Source organism: Linepithema humile, chromosome 5, assembly GCF_040581485.1.
Source record: "Linepithema humile isolate Giens D197 chromosome 5, Lhum_UNIL_v1.0, whole genome shotgun sequence".
In the NCBI taxonomy this organism is placed as follows: Eukaryota; Metazoa; Arthropoda; class Insecta; order Hymenoptera; family Formicidae; genus Linepithema; species Linepithema humile.
This window is the reverse complement of record NC_090132.1, coordinates 7,152,433-7,169,172: the sequence shown is the minus strand read 5'-3', so window position 1 is coordinate 7,169,172 and position 16,740 is coordinate 7,152,433. Positions and strand designations below refer to the sequence as shown.

Sequence of the window (16,740 nt, the reverse complement as noted above, 5' to 3'; positions counted from 1 at the left end):
GATAAATATAAAGCACGCTGCGCACGGCGCTAGCACGCTTTACAATCGAAGAAATCACAATTTCGATCGTGCGTTCTCGTTCCTTCGAAAGCACCCGTTATATAAATCGGAGCAAGTTATTTTTTCAAGCGTTCGGCCTTTAAATTCGCCCCGCCCGGCGCCGTGTGTGGCTGCATGGATGAAAATAAATATCGATAAATCATTCGCTCACGCCGAACGCTCCGAATATCATCCGTGTACGATCGCGGCTGCACCAGGACGCTGCAGGATCCGCGCGTGAGAGCGAATGTCACCTTAACGCGCGCGCAACCACGAGGCGAGGAAAATTGATTCGCGGCCAATTGCACGTAGTATTTATATCGTTCCAATTTTCTCACGACGGCGGCGTGTATGCGATTTGCCCAAGTGCGCTCTCGGATTTGTCGCAAGTAGTATCGCGCGCGTCGTTCCGCCTGATCGTTTATTATTCTCTCTCGTTACGTAACTCCACGTACTCGCGACCTCTTCTCGCAAAGTTCTCATCGTGTTGTCGCGCGTTGGTGAGGTTTCCTCGAGTGTGCAAAATCGCCGGCGTCTTCTCTCAGGTTTGTTATTTCGGCGGGTGATTGCGCTTGCGTTTTGCGCTGCTTCGTTTTCACTGTCGATTGTTCCACGGTGTTAAAAATAATTGCAGATGCACGATAGCGAAGAACAGTGCGAAATTGTCTCATAAAGCATCATACGTCAATATTTGAGTGTCTCAAAAAATAATCATGAATTGTTGCACATGTTCCAACTTGGAGCTATTCTCGTCGGCAACAGAAACTGGTTATATAAATTCGAAGTTACAGTGAATTTTCTTAATTTTTGGATACGCGGATATACGTGTATTTTAGGCGATGTGCGCACTTTGTGTTTCTACGGGCAATCAAAGATTGGTATTGGTACTGGAGATTTTATGCGTCAGAACGCGCTGCACGTGGCTCTCATAATGACCAATCATTTGCACTTCCTGCAGCGCTGATTCGATATGTGCAACATTGTGGCCATGAGCCAATGTCGTGACTATATTATGAGCTACGTTATTGATGCGCGTTCGCTTCAACTCTTTGTTTTTTCTCCCGCACTTCTGCTTATGCACGCTATTAACAGGCTGTTAACTGCTGTTAATGAGCCGACTTTAATTATCTATCGAGCTTCACTCAATAAAGTAAAGATGATTAATCTTCAAGTTCATCAATTCTAAGCATAAACCATTGACAGGGTATTTACGTCCGAAAAATACGCCAAGTGCAATTACATTTAATTGATGATCTAACCAATGCGTAGTAACAATTAATTGCTTTGGATAATTTATTATTTGCAACAGAACTCCAGATAAAAATCTATCTATGATTTTATGTAGAAAACGTTTCAAAAATCGGAATACACATGCACAAAATACATATTGAAAAATTATATAAAATGTTATTTTAAAAAATCTGAAGAAAATTCACGGTAATAATTTTTTAATCGCGTTTACTTTTCCACAATTGTAACATTTATGTCAAAGTTTCACAAAGATTTCTTTACGATCAGTTTTATATTAAAAAAAAGATTTTCCAAGTATTTTCAAACTATAATCTTTAATAAAATGAAGTTCTGCGAAGAAATTTATTCCGATGTAATAATTAGAGGTACTTAACTGTTAAGAGGATTACTTTCATGTAATTCGATCGATCATTTTTCTCTTTTTTTTCAGAACGGCAGCTCAAGTAGCGTGCCAGCAGTGGAGGCAGGCCGAGGCAGTGACTCGACCTCGCCTACGCCCTCGCCCTCCGAGGGCAGGCACGTCGAGGAGCACACAGCCGGCGGCTCCAACGGCCTCAAGATGAGCAGCACAGACTCAGCGGGTAACGCTCGCGGACCATCCTGCAATCTCGTCAGCTCGCTTCTTCCCAGCAGCTGTCGCGGTAGCGCGGAAGCGTTCGCCCGGTGCCTTCATCGACGGCTGACGTCCTTGGGCGGCGAGAACGGATCGCCCGAGCGCTCCGGCGACGCCGCCAAGCCGCACGAGACCACGTGGTTGCATCCATCGTCGAGCAATCACGTCAGCAGTCAGCATCCGATTCTGCAACATCAACCGCGTCACAGTCCGGAATCAGACCTCTTCTTCGAGGTAGAGGAAGAAGAGGAGGAGGAGGAGGAGGAGGATGGACCGGAATCGCCTGCCGAGGAGGCGACCGCCGTCGAACTAGCGCATTTGCTAGTAAATCCGGGAATCCTGAAGAAGGCGAGTCACCACGACGCCTGTCATTGCTCGCCGAGCGGCGTGAGAACGACTGGGACAGTCGTCGCTAGCGCTCATCAAGATCCCGAGTCTGGTTGCGTGTTCGCGTCGCCGATCACCGGCACGCCGCCTGACAGCGATTCCTTGGAGGCATTCTTCGACCCGGCGGAATCCTCCGACGCGGAGAAGCCGAAGATGGAGGCCTTCTTCGATCCAATTAGCACTTCCGACAGCGAAACCACGTCGAATCTCTCCAACAATTCCGTTCCCGCGAGAAGCAGAGTCGCGCTGAGCGGACGTAGACGGACAGACGTGAATCCGGAACGTCGCGAGGACACGTCCGAGTCGAGTTGCTCGTTGAGAAGAAATCCACCACCGTCTCACGAAAACGGCTATCGACAGGAAGATCAGGTATGCAGCTCGGAAGATTCGCTGAACGGTAGAAGCTCGCAGGAGACCACATCACCCAGCCACGAATCTCTGTGGAGCACGTTTGACGACAGCACTGTATCCTTGCAAGACGAGAGTCCGCAGAAAATCAATCACGATCCCGTCATTCCTCACGTCTGCTTGCCCAAGTCGCATTCCGACTCCGAATTACCGTGCAACGGCATCGGCACGGTGATGTCCAGCAAACTCGACAGGAGAACCGAGGAAAAAGAAGAAGAGAGAGACGAATGTGATTTCGTTTCGGAAGGTGTAACGCACGGCAACGGCAGTCTGTGCAACGCGAATGGCGACGATCTCACGAAGGACGAGTCGCTTGTTGAAGACGAGGAGGAATCCACAGAATCCGAGAGAGCGTCGTCGAAAAGCTTGTCGCAGCTAAAGGCGGAAGACGCAGTCAGCGACACCGACACCGATTATTCTGCTTACGGCAGCGCCGTCGACATTCCAAACGCTGTCGTATCTGAATGTTCAAACGGTGCGATCGAGACGACTTCGCGGAGCGAGTTAAAGCTGCAAATTGACAACGATAACGGCGAGGCGTTGAACGATAGCGACGACGAGGAGAGGCGATTGTGCTTGCTGCTGCACAAGCTGGGTGGCGATTCGGCTGACGCGAAGGAAGAGGAAGATTCGTCGCCGGAGCAGGAGACCCAGAGTGAGACCACGGTGGAGGAGGAGGAAGACAGACCGCAACGGGTGCGGAGGTGTTCTTCGCTGAAGACGGGCAAGACACCGCCGGGCACGCCGCGCCGGAAGAAGATTGTCCGTTTCGCGGATAAATTGGGGCTTGATCTGGCCGATGTGCGAACCTTCCTGGACGAGATACCGCGGATACCCAATTCCGCGTACAGCGATCTGGCCTACGATGACATGTTCCGACCGCAGCACAGCAGTAGCTCGGAACACGCGACGACGGTCGCTGGCGACGATCATTGGTGCGAGCGTTATCAGGACGACGTTAGCAGGCGCAGATCCTTGTCGGCGATACCCACCAGGAAGATTGATCGGACACTGATGCCGCTGTTCCAGCAGCCCGGCGGCATGGGCAACTTCCTGGACCTGGTGCGCGAGCGGCGGGTTTGCCTGGAGAACGCGCTGGTGCGCGACCCGGTGACCCTTGCGATTCAGGGCACGGTGCGCGTGATCAATCTCGATTTCCACAAGTCCGTGCACGTGCGATACACTCTCGACGCATGGCGTAACTTCAGCGATCTGCAGGCGACCTACGTGCCAAACTCGTGCGACGGTTTCAGCGACAAGTTCTCGTTCGTGCTGTACTGTCACACCCTGTCGATCGGTAACAGGCTCGAGTTCGCCGTGCGATTTCAGTGCAAGGGCGCGCAGTACTGGGACAACAATGCCGGCGTCAATTACTGCTTCCAGTGCCTGCCGGCGTCGTCGTCGTCGTCGTCAGCCCGATCGTACATACCGATCACCGCCGACGAGAATCGGCGCAGCAGCTGGTCACCGTTGTTCTACTGATGGACGTCCGGTCCGCACGTTACGGATCAACGTCCAGCTCGGTGACAAAATGATTACGCGGCTCCCGAAGCACAGACTGAAGAGGTTGCTGAAGAGGCTGACGGCGCGAGTTCAAGAAGACGCCTGGAAAGCACTGGTATGTTCTTATTAGATTTCCCTTTATTTCTCTTATTTATCATATTGTACAAATTACGGTATATGAAATTTGTTAGAATTCAGAGTGTGGAGAGCTCTGAGCCGTATGTCACTCTCCATATCGAGAGTTTCATCACGTTGTGAAGCGTAAGCTGAAATCGTAATTTTACAGGAACGAGAAGAAGTGTTTTAAAATTCGAATTTTATACGAATTTTAGGAATGCAATTTTACAATTCCTAAAAATTCAGATATTAATTCCTTAAAAATTGGGGATACGCCTCTCTGTTTTGAAATCCTCGATATGTTTTTGGTTGCATCATCATCTCTCGTTTGTGGAACGCATTTTTGCGGTATGATTATTGTACTTCTTTATCGCGACCTCGTGTACTTTAGTCATCATTCCGCGACCGTCAAGTTCGGTAAAGTCCGCTGGAACTCGAAATACTACGTTAAAACAGTAGTCCTCTCGCTTTATACTGATCATATAAGGATCATATAATTGCACTTGTATATAATTACGAATTGTATTGCAATATATAATATATAATTGCAAGTATATGTAATTATTTTGCAATTTATTGCAATTATATAGAACTTTGCGTCAACGAGTAAATTTAGAATCTTTATTACTTTCGGTTTTGATCGAGAATACGGAAAGAAGTAATTTCGATTATGAGGACGGGGGAGGGTTTCAATGTTTTTAAACAAATATTTTGCGATGTGCCGATACGTCGCAGGCCAACATATAGAATTTTTAACACATGTGAGAAACGTTCAAGGTTTATTATCACTATTATTGTCCACTGTTAAAATGCTTTTGAAATTTTCTAAAAGAGATTTGTCGAATTCTTATTAAATTATAAAATATTATAAAAGCAAATGCGAAAAATCTCTTGAAATATATAGTTTGGACGTGATGTTAGTAAAACATGTTTACGAATGGAAGATCGAAACTTTAAATTTGCTGTATATAAATTTGCTGACGAAACAAAACTTGTGTTTTGTTTGATTTCTTGTTGTAGTGTAATTGATGAAATTTGGTTAAATTAAGAAAAAAAGTAAAATGAAACGCAAATTTGATCTGCCAATAGACACTGCAAAAATATGTGTATATTTGGCGTCAGTGATAGCTTCCAGTTTCAATTTAGACACATTCATGTCAAACGAATCAGGTTTAGATTTTGTATATAACTTTCGTATCTTCATGATTTGAAGCAGCGTGTCATGTTCAATCTTTTTCATATCTGAAGGATTACGATTGTAAATAAATACTAGGTTATATTATTCCCATTAAATAAAATAAAATGTTATTTTTTATTTTTTTATTCTTTTGTTCTTTTTGAGGGATTTTATGCTTTTTAACTAATAATTATTATTCCTATTTAAACTAATTTGTTTTATTTGCAAAAGTGCTTAATTCGGAAATTGAAGTTATCAAAGACATCAAATGTATTGCGCATTAAATTTTGCACAAATATCTGGTATCAGATATTATTAATTATCGGAGATATTTAAACCATTACCGAATAAGACAAAAAAAATAAGAAAAGAAAAGAAAGTACGATTCTTTGAAAAAATAAAAGCTAATGAATGAATGCTAATTCTCGAAGTATCACTAATGAATAATTTAAAAAAATTAAAGCTATATATATACACGGTGACCAATTATAATCTGTAAATGGATCTTTTTTTTTAACAAATGAAAAAAGGAGCACAGAGGTTAAATTGTTTCGAGGGGGCATCAGATACTGCATATGTTTTGAAGATGAAAGTGTTTTTGGAAATTTCAATCGAGCGTAAAAAATCTTTTGTATATACATTTGCCAATGTCGAAAATGCCGTGATGTGACAAAGTTTTTGAATAGATAGCACAATAAAAGATTATCTAACTTTGTCATCGAGAGAAAAAACTAATAGTTATTTACAATTTAATATTAACTCGTTTACTTCAGAAACGTTAATATAATTTTGTGAACATCGTTAATGGAATTAACTGCTAGGAACATTACTCAATTTATTATGTTTTACAATTATGAATTATTTGTTTTTATAGCATGAATCATTATTTAGTTCTCTAATTTAATAAAATTAATTAGCAGCAAATTTGCACAACAAGAAGTTAATATTACTTTGTGCCAAAATTTCGATCTATAAAAATGAAAAGTACGAAGATAATAATCCACATTGTTTTTCTTATATTCTTCATTTTTCTGTATCATCTTTGACTCTTAAAAATAAAAAAAAATCAAGGTTGCAAGGTTGTTTTTTTCTTGTGTGTTTAATGGATATTATTACAGCAGTGCTCTGAAACTCGGTAGTTGGTTGTTAAATTATTGTCAATTTAGAAAATCAAAATTGAATCAATTGTGAACATTGATGATTTTGTATGTATCAAAATACTACGCTTATTTATTCTATGATGAACTTGTCTTGTATAATATACAAGAAAAGTCAATAATCGTCAGGTATAAGTTATCTATTGCATATTTTATTTATCCTTTTAAACTGGACTAATTTGTTGGTTAAAATTATTTGCCTCTCCGCTTCGAAAATTCTCGAAACTTTTCTGGTAAATGATCTGTGAGTTTTTTTCATCAGATGATTATGTTATATAAGATACTGATCACGGCCTTCATCGATTCTAGATCGTCATTCTTGTAACTAACGTCTATTAAGCCGGCTATTAGTTCATCATTTTTCACTTGCGCGCTATCTTAACTGCCTCAGAAACGACCACATGAGCCTCATTATTTAATATCTCAAACAATTTGGAAATACTTTCGGCAATTACTTCCTCCGAAATTTGGTTCGGCTCGATTTGATTCATTTCTGGAATATACAACTCTCAATTAGAACGACCAACACTAAAAAGCAATTGCGTTGCATACATAATTTTAAAAGTGTCCAAAATTGGACATGTCGTTGAATTGAATTTTGAGTGCGAGCAGAAGTGAACGAGAACTCTATTCAAAATACGCTAAAAAATGGCTGCGAGTGATCATCCAAATTGAGTTATCTCAACTGGCGCCAGCGTAAGGAAAAAATTATCAAGAATGTGAATGTGTCGCGAATGTGTGCGATGTGTGTCTCGTAGCAAAATGAAATAATTTTTATCAAAATACACACGTGTACACTTTTGTATTAAATACAGAGCGACTTTAATCACAACTTGTATACGAAGCCACGAGCGCAATTAATATATTTGAGACGATTTACAATGATGGAAAAATAACGGTGTATTTCTTTCAGTAAATTTTCTGACAAATTTGCAAAATTATTTTGTTTTCAAAGCGCTTTCACTCTATCTGAGATCTGGCCATCTCTTTTTGGATGCTTTATACGTAAACTTGAGAGGTGGTGTTATGTAGTAGAAGTAATAGGTAGTAGAGCAGTAGTAGTATGAATTGCGGGTGGAACTGATAGACAGCCTTCAGTGTTACCCAGATCTTAAGGTTCTTCTGTAACTCCCCGCCTGTTCTGAGGTTCAGCCTGTAGCGCCCAGTATTTTCTGCCAGACTACATAGGCTGTTTACCCTCGCATACTTCCTGCTCCGCTAGTCCGAGCTTGTGTAGATGAGGACCACGTGTTCTGAAACTGATTGGTGTTGTGTACTTCCGAACGATTTCTTCCAAGTTTTCTTCCTCTGCTACTGGATCTTCAGAATCTGGTGAAGACTCAGATTCAATTGCCGAGGAAGTTGTCTCTTTATAAATAATTCTTCTCTCCACTTTCTCTGCAGGTGAGAAGTCGAACGGTTGACTGAAGTTTTTGACAAATCTTGTTTGCACTATCACTGGTTTTGGAACCTTTATTAAGTCCAAGGATCTTAAAGGACCAACCGTCTGATTTAACTCAGGGAATCGAACAGCCTTATTTTTTAAGCAGTGATGTCTAGATTTGCAAGCATCAGATTCTTCAACCTCGAACTCAATCTGATTACTCATCAGAATTTCCAGTAATAACTGTTGAAAGTTATTCTTAGAAACAATGTGCCCGTCAATGTGCCAGTGTACTAATTGTTAACAATTGTTAAGATGGAATGCTGTGAGTTTTCTTGCAGCTACAAATTGTTAAGAAATTGGTTACATGCTAGGTTTTACAAGATATGCGTGCCGCGTTCCGGAACAAATCCCGACTGTTCTGGAGAAATCTGTGGTAAAAAGTAGATTTTCAGTCTCTCCTGTACGACGTATAGGAGGACTTCGCTAGAGTGATTTATCAAGGCGATCGAAAAAAATAGATGGTTTCGTTTAAAAAAAAATGGGGTTGATCTTGAAATTTCCAAAACGTTTTTACCCTTAAAACAAACGCGTGCAGTATCTGATGTTCTCCTCGAAACAATTTAATCTCTATGTACGTTGTACTTGCAAAAAAAATCCATTTATAGATTATTTATTAATTAGCGTTACATTCATTGTTTATTAGTCTTTATTTGCCACCTGCTAAATCACGAAAACCTAACTTTTCATAATCCAAAAATTAAAGAAATGAACTTTTTGCAATAATGATGTATAAACGTTAAATGTTATATGTTAACAACATGACAGAAATGAGAGCAAAATTTTATATTTTTTAAAATTTATAAGAGAAAGATATCAGGTAATTATGCATTATAGAGGACGCAGCTCCAACGACTTTAATCCTTTTGGTAATCACTCAGGGTTTTGACCTCAACAACATATATCAAGATCAAAGCCATGAGAGCTGCACCTCCTATTATGCATAATTATCAAAAATCAAGTTGAAATATTATCAAATACTATCTTATGTTACCCTACATATGAAACGTGAATTATAAATGTCAATAATAATGTTAAGATATTATATCATACGTTGAGAAATATTGTTACGTACGTATTTATGCTACGATTATGCAAACAAACTAAACTGACAAAATGTAAGAATTGATCATCCGGAATGCGCACATACTTTCCAGTGAACACAGAATTATCAGCGAGAAAAGTTATAGTATAATTGAAAAATATTTTCCTAAAGATTGTTATCAACATATAATAGTACTATGTATAATTGTCTTAGTAGTAATTAAGTAATTATAGAATTAAATAATAATATCAACGAAGAAACATTAAGAATTGTAATATATCTTGATATAAATATTTCAATTTTTTTTGTCATCTTAATTTTTCTGCTAACAATAAGTATCGAAAAGAATGGATAAATGTGCAACGAGTTCATACATCATTAAATTTCATCATTTAGAATTTTTATTCTTTCGGTTTTCATCATACAAGCCGCTCAAAAGCCAAACTGACTAACTTCATGAAACAAAACTCCATCAATTTTATTTTATTTATGAAAAGTTAAGAAGGCAGTTTGGATTCTGGGCGGTTTGGATTCTCATATCAGAAGACTCCGTAATAATGCGTTCTATATACACAATACAGCCATATGTTAACATAGCTTTGTTAGAAGTATGTATATCCGCGACAATAGTTCTGCAATTAATTATTACTATACAACGAATTTAATTTGATATCTAAATATTTTACACGTACAATTTATATTTCGACGAAAATTTATATCGATTTTTTACTTGTTTCTGGACAAATAAATTGTTTAGATGTGAGATGCGAATATGTAAAAGGGAGTTGCGCGTAAAAAGAACAGTCCTCCACAATTGTGATATGTGCGATAATAAAGCGATTTACAATACAATATATCCTGCAGCAAGAGTTTAAGAGAGGAAATAAAAGATATCTGGGAGAATTATAGCATATAGCCGCGATGTTTGTAGGATGAACTATTTTTGTTATAGTCTCCGTTCGTACATGCACATCATCTTAATCGATTTGTAAACTTTATAGATGTCTGTCTCGCACACAGAAGAGAGATCGAGGAATCTACACGTTAAATTAAGCCTCTTCGTAAATGCTTTTATGTCCGAGACAGTGTCGATTAGCATAGTAGTTTGGGGACCGTAGTATATTTTTCTATAGATATATACACAGGGACAAATAAATCGAGCTGTCGAACCACTTGTAACGTGCGCAAAATTCTTGCCACGATGAATGCAAATATGCGGCCGGTGTGCACTCTCGTGTGCGAATTGCGTTCTTCCGATAAACAGACCTGATTTCCATATCTTGTCTTTTATTGCGACTTGCGTATTCACATGGGTCAATACGTTCCTGTTACTTACAATGTGAATCTTGTAAAAAAAAGAAAGCAGATCAAGCATAGGCTGCATAACGTTCAAATGTGTATTGCGTATTGGCAGTCAATGAACTTTATGCGTTTGCAAACATTAATCGTCAATCGGTTGGTGTGAATTTCTGCGTAAATACGACGTCCAAATATATACGCGAATGTATACAGCGCTCGATCGAAAAAATGTTTTCGATCGCAAGATTGTTCTCAATTGTGAAGCATACTCATACTAATATTATGTAATATCGAATTAGTTCCTCTTGTTCCGTGAAATATCACTTCTTTGTGAATAAGTATATCTGTATGGAAGTTATGCTTGAAAAATGATACTGAAGGGCCTATTTTTACGTCATCAGCGTAGAATGTTTCTTTATATTTCGTTATTGTATGCGTTCTATGTTGTAAGAAAGTTTTGAAAGGAAAAACGCTTAAGGATCATGAAATATCTTGTGCAATTTTATTTGAAGACCATTTTGTTCATTTGTCCGGTAAGTTAAGTTTGCATCGTGTTACGATCATCTGTATCATAGACGAGATTAATCTAATCGTTAGTTTAAACTTTCCTCCTTTTCTAATCGAGTCGATTTACGTGTGCATTGATGTGCAGAGTGCGAGGCGAGAATGCGTGCGTAATAGTGTTTAAAAATAAGTGTTAAATATGCGCAAACGCAAAGGCTGAATGTTGAGGACGGAACAAAAAATATATATACATATAAACAGATACATAAATAAACAGACACATATTATACGATATCTGTAACACTTGTTCTATATATTATTAAAATAATAAATGAAAGACCGATTTATATAGCTTCTCTCTTGTGTTATCTCTCTGTGAAACTTTATCTCACACATCGCATTTATTTCAACGGCAAGATTAATCGAAAAGTTTGTGAAAATGAGGTAAGTACATAATTTTAACATGAAATATTAACATATTTGTAATATCTACTTTGAATATAAAACTATTTCCAAAATAAATTTTACAAATTACGAGTTATTTGATGAAATAACTTATTTTCTCGCATTAAACTCTTTAATTTTATTTATAAGTCATCTAACTTAAAGCGAACAAGTTTACACTCTGTATTAAAATTATAAATGCTAAATAAAAATTTTTGAAATATCGCTTGTTAGCTGAAAAAAAGAGTAAACACAGCACCAATTTCACGTATTGTATATTTACAAGTCTCGTTTTAGATTTTTGAAGTAAAACTAATGCGCTATTTCTGAACTCTGTTGAACAGTGTCGCCGGATGAAAGTGTGATTTGGCACGTACGCTTCATTTAAATGCTGAATGATGCACGTACGTTTTCAACGTATACAGATAATATTTCGCTATACAAAAATACAACATTAAAGGAATATTTATATTAAAATTTATAAACACTAATTAAGTGTGTTATTTTGATACTCAGTATCAATTCAGTAACAGATAAATTAATAATTAAACGGCAAGACAATTTAATAAGAGGAAAATTGAGGTTTCTTTTAAAATGGCAGCATTTTATATTTAAAAAAATCGTATGTCAATGAGAGTACAAACGTGGTTTCCTCTTACAAAGCAGTACCTTAAAAATGGTTACCCTGTACATTTCTCTCAATAAGTACTCTATGATATAAAAATATCGCGATTTTATCAGTCTTTGTGTCGCTGATGAAAGAAATCACTCGCGAACGCCATCGGTTGCCGCAAAAAAATTATTCCGATAATCATAAATGATGGTGCCTTTAAAAGTCGCACTGTTAATAAATAGCGGCGTGACGTCTGATCGCAAAGACTATTCGACACTCATCGGGAGCATCTCTATTTCTGGATTGTGCATCCACGTCACAGTAAGTAAGTATAGTAAGTTTCATATAAAACGATGAATCGTTCTTCTTCAGTGAAACCCAAACTTGCGCTGCGTGCACAAGTCGTTCTCTTCGAAAATGCCATCAGCTCCTTTTGGCTCGGAGCAGTCATTATTAAAATAGCGATTCTTAATAATACCGTACTGAATTAATAAAAAAAAAACACAGTAATGCGAATCTCGCATAGTTTTAAAATCTATTATAGTTCTCGTCCATTGCAAAATAACGATCTCCTTTCTACACAGTTGTTTAACGATAATATTTTTGTAGATCACTATCTTTCAAGTTGTCTTCCATAAAGCTTCATCAAATCACATTAATTAATGCAATTGTATCAAAATGCGTCCTTCTTCGTGATGCCACTTCTACGTTGTAATAAGTGCACTTGCACAATAATTGACTAAAAATATTCTCTTTTGAGATTGTTGAACGCTGGTGTCGGCTACGGAACATTGGACTTCAACTTGAGAGCCCTGTATTGTCTATAAAGTCGTTGCTTGCAGAATTGGTAGAATTCGACCTCGCGCGTAAAATTGCTGCGCACGAGATTCTTCACCTCTTCGCTGACTGGCGGCTTGAAGAAATTTCGGTTGATTTTCATGAATGAATTTACTTGATCTGAAAAAAATGATGGAATAATTAACATAACTTAACAAATTCAGTATACTAATTTACAATTAAAATTAAAAAATGATTAAAATACATATTAATAGGAATTTTATCTTGATAAAGTTATTAAAATTTTATTGTAAAAAAGATATCGTCTTTATGTGATTTATTTGCGACACTTTTATTCTCTTATTTTATATTAATTCTGGTAATCCTTTTACTTAGCTAACGGCGTTTTTGCAACAGATAGTGGTTTACCGTAATAAACATCGGTGGCTCCTTGGAAAAATCGTGGTATGTAGTTTTCCAGCACCGTAAGAGTCGTGTTCATGTCCTCCAAGACACCGACTACCGCATAGTGCTTTTCCACCGCCAATTTAGCTCGCTCCAGAGCACCCACGGTATTAAACGGACTTTTGAAGTAGAAAAAAAAAAAAAATATAAGTTACAACGTCGCACTTGTGCATTTTATAATTTTATACCATCAGAATTATGCGTATTAATTGTGATGATAATTTTCTTACGATATTTGATATACGAACGTACGTGCACTTCTCGCTGTGGCCGCAGAAGAAGAGCGTTTGCCTGCGATGATCGCCGATGCCCTCGTGAATCTCGCCCTGCAGATATCTGCACTCCCGATCGCCTTTAAGAACGCATGACTCGAAGTCCTTCTTGAGCCAATTGGGGTCGGGCAGCGGTAGATCCGGGAAGATCTGCTTCCTCTCCACGTAATACCACGGCGCTCTTACGTAATAATACCAGGATATGACCCTCTCCACGGGATCACGTACTATGTTGATGTAAATCGGCTCCGGAAGATGGAATCTGACGACGAAGACAAGAAAGTAGAAAATGGCGGTAGCAATCATTCAAATTGCGAAGGCTAATCTCGTGTGGCACTCACTCTGTAAAGTTAGTGAAGCAGACATGCTTCACGTAAACAGACGGCTCCGCATAACTGCTGACCATCCTGGCGAGCTGGAGCTGAAGGTATGAAGGAAGTTAATTCAAAATGTTATATACAACTCGCGCGATCCGCGATATCTTGAGAAAGCAATTAATGATGCAAAAATGATTTATTTTCTATCGTTATTTTCTTTATTACGAATTAATCTTCGTAAATAGACAGAAAAGGTAGAACTCGTCGGGAAAAAATGTGAATTATAGTCGACTTCAACTATTACCGTAAATCATGGACTCTGATTCTTTTTACGTTGTAGCGTATAATTAAACACATATATTTTATTGTATTTATCTTCTCGAACAGCAAGAGGCGATATCCGCTTTTCCTCCCCCGTAATTCCATCAAAACGAGAGACCCGTGCGCGAAACAAGTACGGAAGAGACGGGAGACCGTTAGCGCGTGAATCATTTGATCACAGCCAGCATCTACGTACTTTTCTATCACCTTGTAGGGCTCGGCAGCGGCGGGATTGTAAATTAAACAGGTAATTACCGCGCAAGCGGCTGCTATCGCGCGATTGACGGTAATTGATTGGGCTTTCTTGCTACGGAGGTCGTCGTACCTGTTCGAACGGTGCGAGACGTATCGTCTCGACTCGCTGCACGCGGTCCCTGTTGAACGAAAATGCGTTCCTTATCGACAACCGCCTCAGCAACTCCATAAAGGTTTGCGAGCCAACCTTTGGCACGCGATTGAAGAATAGGACCTGCCGGTCGGCTCTCTTCGTATTGTTCAGAGCGTCGATGTCCAGCGTTTCCTCTTCGTACTAAACAAAAATTATAACAACGCGTTTACATTTATTATTAAATGATAAGATAATTGAAATATCTAATTACAAAATAAATAAAATATTTCTGTTTGCTTGTGATAAAATTATTTTAAAATGACTTTGAGAGTAGAAAATTGTCTTAAATATTATAATATTGTTTGTATAATAATATTGTAATCACAATACATAGGTGTACTCTTATCACCAGATTTATAAAATTCGCGAGCAAAGTATTCGCATTCTAGAAATACGAAATAATGATTTTTACGATTCCGATGTCCTCGCAATAAAACTGAAATGTCGGGATAATTGAACGCACGTCGAGGAACATCTGCGAGCAGCGCGAGGGGAATCAGGATGTAAGGGAATGTTGCGGATGTGCAATTTGCGGGCGTTCTTACCCGCTCATTTTCGGCGCTGACCTGTCATTATTCGCGGGCTCCTCGTTTCTCTTCTGTTCCCCCCCGTGAAAGAGAGAACACATTGTTTCACGCGGCACATCCGATTCCCTCTCGTTAGATAACGATTCGTGTTATTAGCAAGTCATTCTTCAGCATAAGGTGAACGAAGGTAAAGACTTAGCGTAAAGCGTAAGTGCAAGTACACGAGGCAGCTGCCGACGCGACGCAAATCGCGATACCCAGCAGCGTGGTAATAAACGACGGCCCGTTCACGTTGCCTCTTCCGTGTTAAATTTTCGCGCCACCGGCAGTTGCATCGATCGATTTTTTTTTTCTCATTCACAGTCGCATTAGCCACGTGCGCCGCATGCTAATTCATCGCCCGCTCGGCGTTGCATCACGTCGCAAAAATTAGCGCCTACGTGTACCATCTGATACATATGTATGAGGAAAACTGGAACGCGTGTCACTTCCGCCTTATGCGAGGAACGAGAGTAAAACGGCGCGATTTTACGCTTTTCTTTCATCGGAAATTCATTACCGCCGATAACTCGGCGCGCTGCCGGTTCTTTCGAAGAGAAATTGCTCGAAGAAGAGCTGCGTACGAAAAGTGACCGGAAAATCGAGCGGCCGATTTTGGACCTGTGTTTAAATCTTCCACAAATAAACTTGTTCTTGAAAATTCTTCAGCCAGCTTTCGCACGATCTTCCGCCCCCCCCCCCCCATTGTGCTTTCTTTACCCAATTTGATTTTTCCTTTTTGCACGCTACGCAGACAATGCGTGACGCAAGCAGGTCAGATTCTCGAACGATTTACCGGTTCACAGCAATGCGCGGCATGCATTAGTTTACTCATGTAACGGATAGATTTTGAAGTCATCGAGCGACACGTCGTAACTGATCGTGAAATGTCTCGAGAATCGATAATGATTAGCAGTAGAGTAACAGTTACAACTATCTAGCTCTAATCATCATTTTCATAGATAATTTTGTTCATCATGAAATTTCTCTGCGCACGTGATTATCGGAAAAGGCCGTGATTAAGTACTTTCTTGACATATAAAATAATAATTGCGCTAATTACCTTCCCTGTAATGGTACGTTGCACGTTTGAGTAATGGACAATCCCGCTTGGATTAAAGTCCGTTTGAACACCTTCTGAAAACAGACGTAGTAGTTAGTTAATATGTTCCAGTAATTAAGTGCACAAAAAATGGCGGTTATAATTACAATCTTACGAAAAAAATACGTATTAAAGTGATTGGCGCAATGTATAGTGTAGTGATTAAAGTAATTAGTGTTATCAGAAATTCGTTATTTATTTATTAAAAGACTACGGCCGACTTTGCGACTGTTTCCGGCCGCACGAAATGCGGTCGCAATTTTTCCTCTTGTCTCACGGAGAAAATAACGGATTTGTGTTGTGTCATTCAGAAAAATCACCGTCGGAAGAAGATGAACTTCGTTTAACGTTTGATAGACGAGGCTGTCGCGCGCGAGTCAGCAAACGTCGAGATTCCTGCCTCCACGGCCACGTGGGAAATTGCATGCGTAACGACGGGAATCTCTAGTAAATGCACAGTTTCTCGGTTTAGAATGTTTACATGCAGAAATTAAAATTCTCACTTTTAACGATTTTGCTCATTAATGGCGA

General features: G+C 39.4%; 2 protein-coding genes across 6 annotated transcripts in view; one reads left to right on the top strand and one right to left on the bottom strand.

The window, feature by feature from the left end:
* Gbs-76A (Glycogen binding subunit 76A) overlaps nucleotides 1–11,300 on the top strand; it is a 30,023-nt gene extending 18,723 nt beyond the window's left edge. For 3 of the 4 annotated variants that reach the window (XM_067356290.1, XM_067356291.1, XM_012375725.2), the window contains exon 2: nucleotides 1,721–11,300. In XM_067356290.1, coding sequence (XP_067212391.1) covers nucleotides 1,850–4,180 — 2,331 coding nt within the window. In that variant the 5' untranslated portion in view covers nucleotides 1,721–1,849 and the 3' untranslated portion in view covers nucleotides 4,181–11,300. Of the gene's footprint in view, nucleotides 1–256; nucleotides 585–1,720 lie in introns of those variants that run through there. The other variant, XM_067356292.1, reaches the window with a different exon arrangement.
* The window catches only part of pip (heparan sulfate 2-O-sulfotransferase pipe), a 26,920-nt gene continuing 21,100 nt past the window's right edge, over nucleotides 10,921–16,740 (bottom strand). For both annotated transcript variants that reach the window (XM_012375732.2, XM_012375731.2), the window contains exons 4-9: nucleotides 16,171–16,244; nucleotides 14,479–14,682; nucleotides 13,857–13,936; nucleotides 13,496–13,777; nucleotides 13,208–13,362; nucleotides 10,921–12,958 (exon numbers count right to left, since the gene is read on the bottom strand). In XM_012375732.2, the coding sequence (XP_012231155.1) occupies nucleotides 12,783–12,958; nucleotides 13,208–13,362; nucleotides 13,496–13,777; nucleotides 13,857–13,936; nucleotides 14,479–14,682; nucleotides 16,171–16,244 (971 nt within the window). In that variant the 3' untranslated portion in view covers nucleotides 10,921–12,782. The remainder of the gene's footprint in view (nucleotides 12,959–13,207; nucleotides 13,363–13,495; nucleotides 13,778–13,856; nucleotides 13,937–14,478; nucleotides 14,683–16,170; nucleotides 16,245–16,740) is intronic.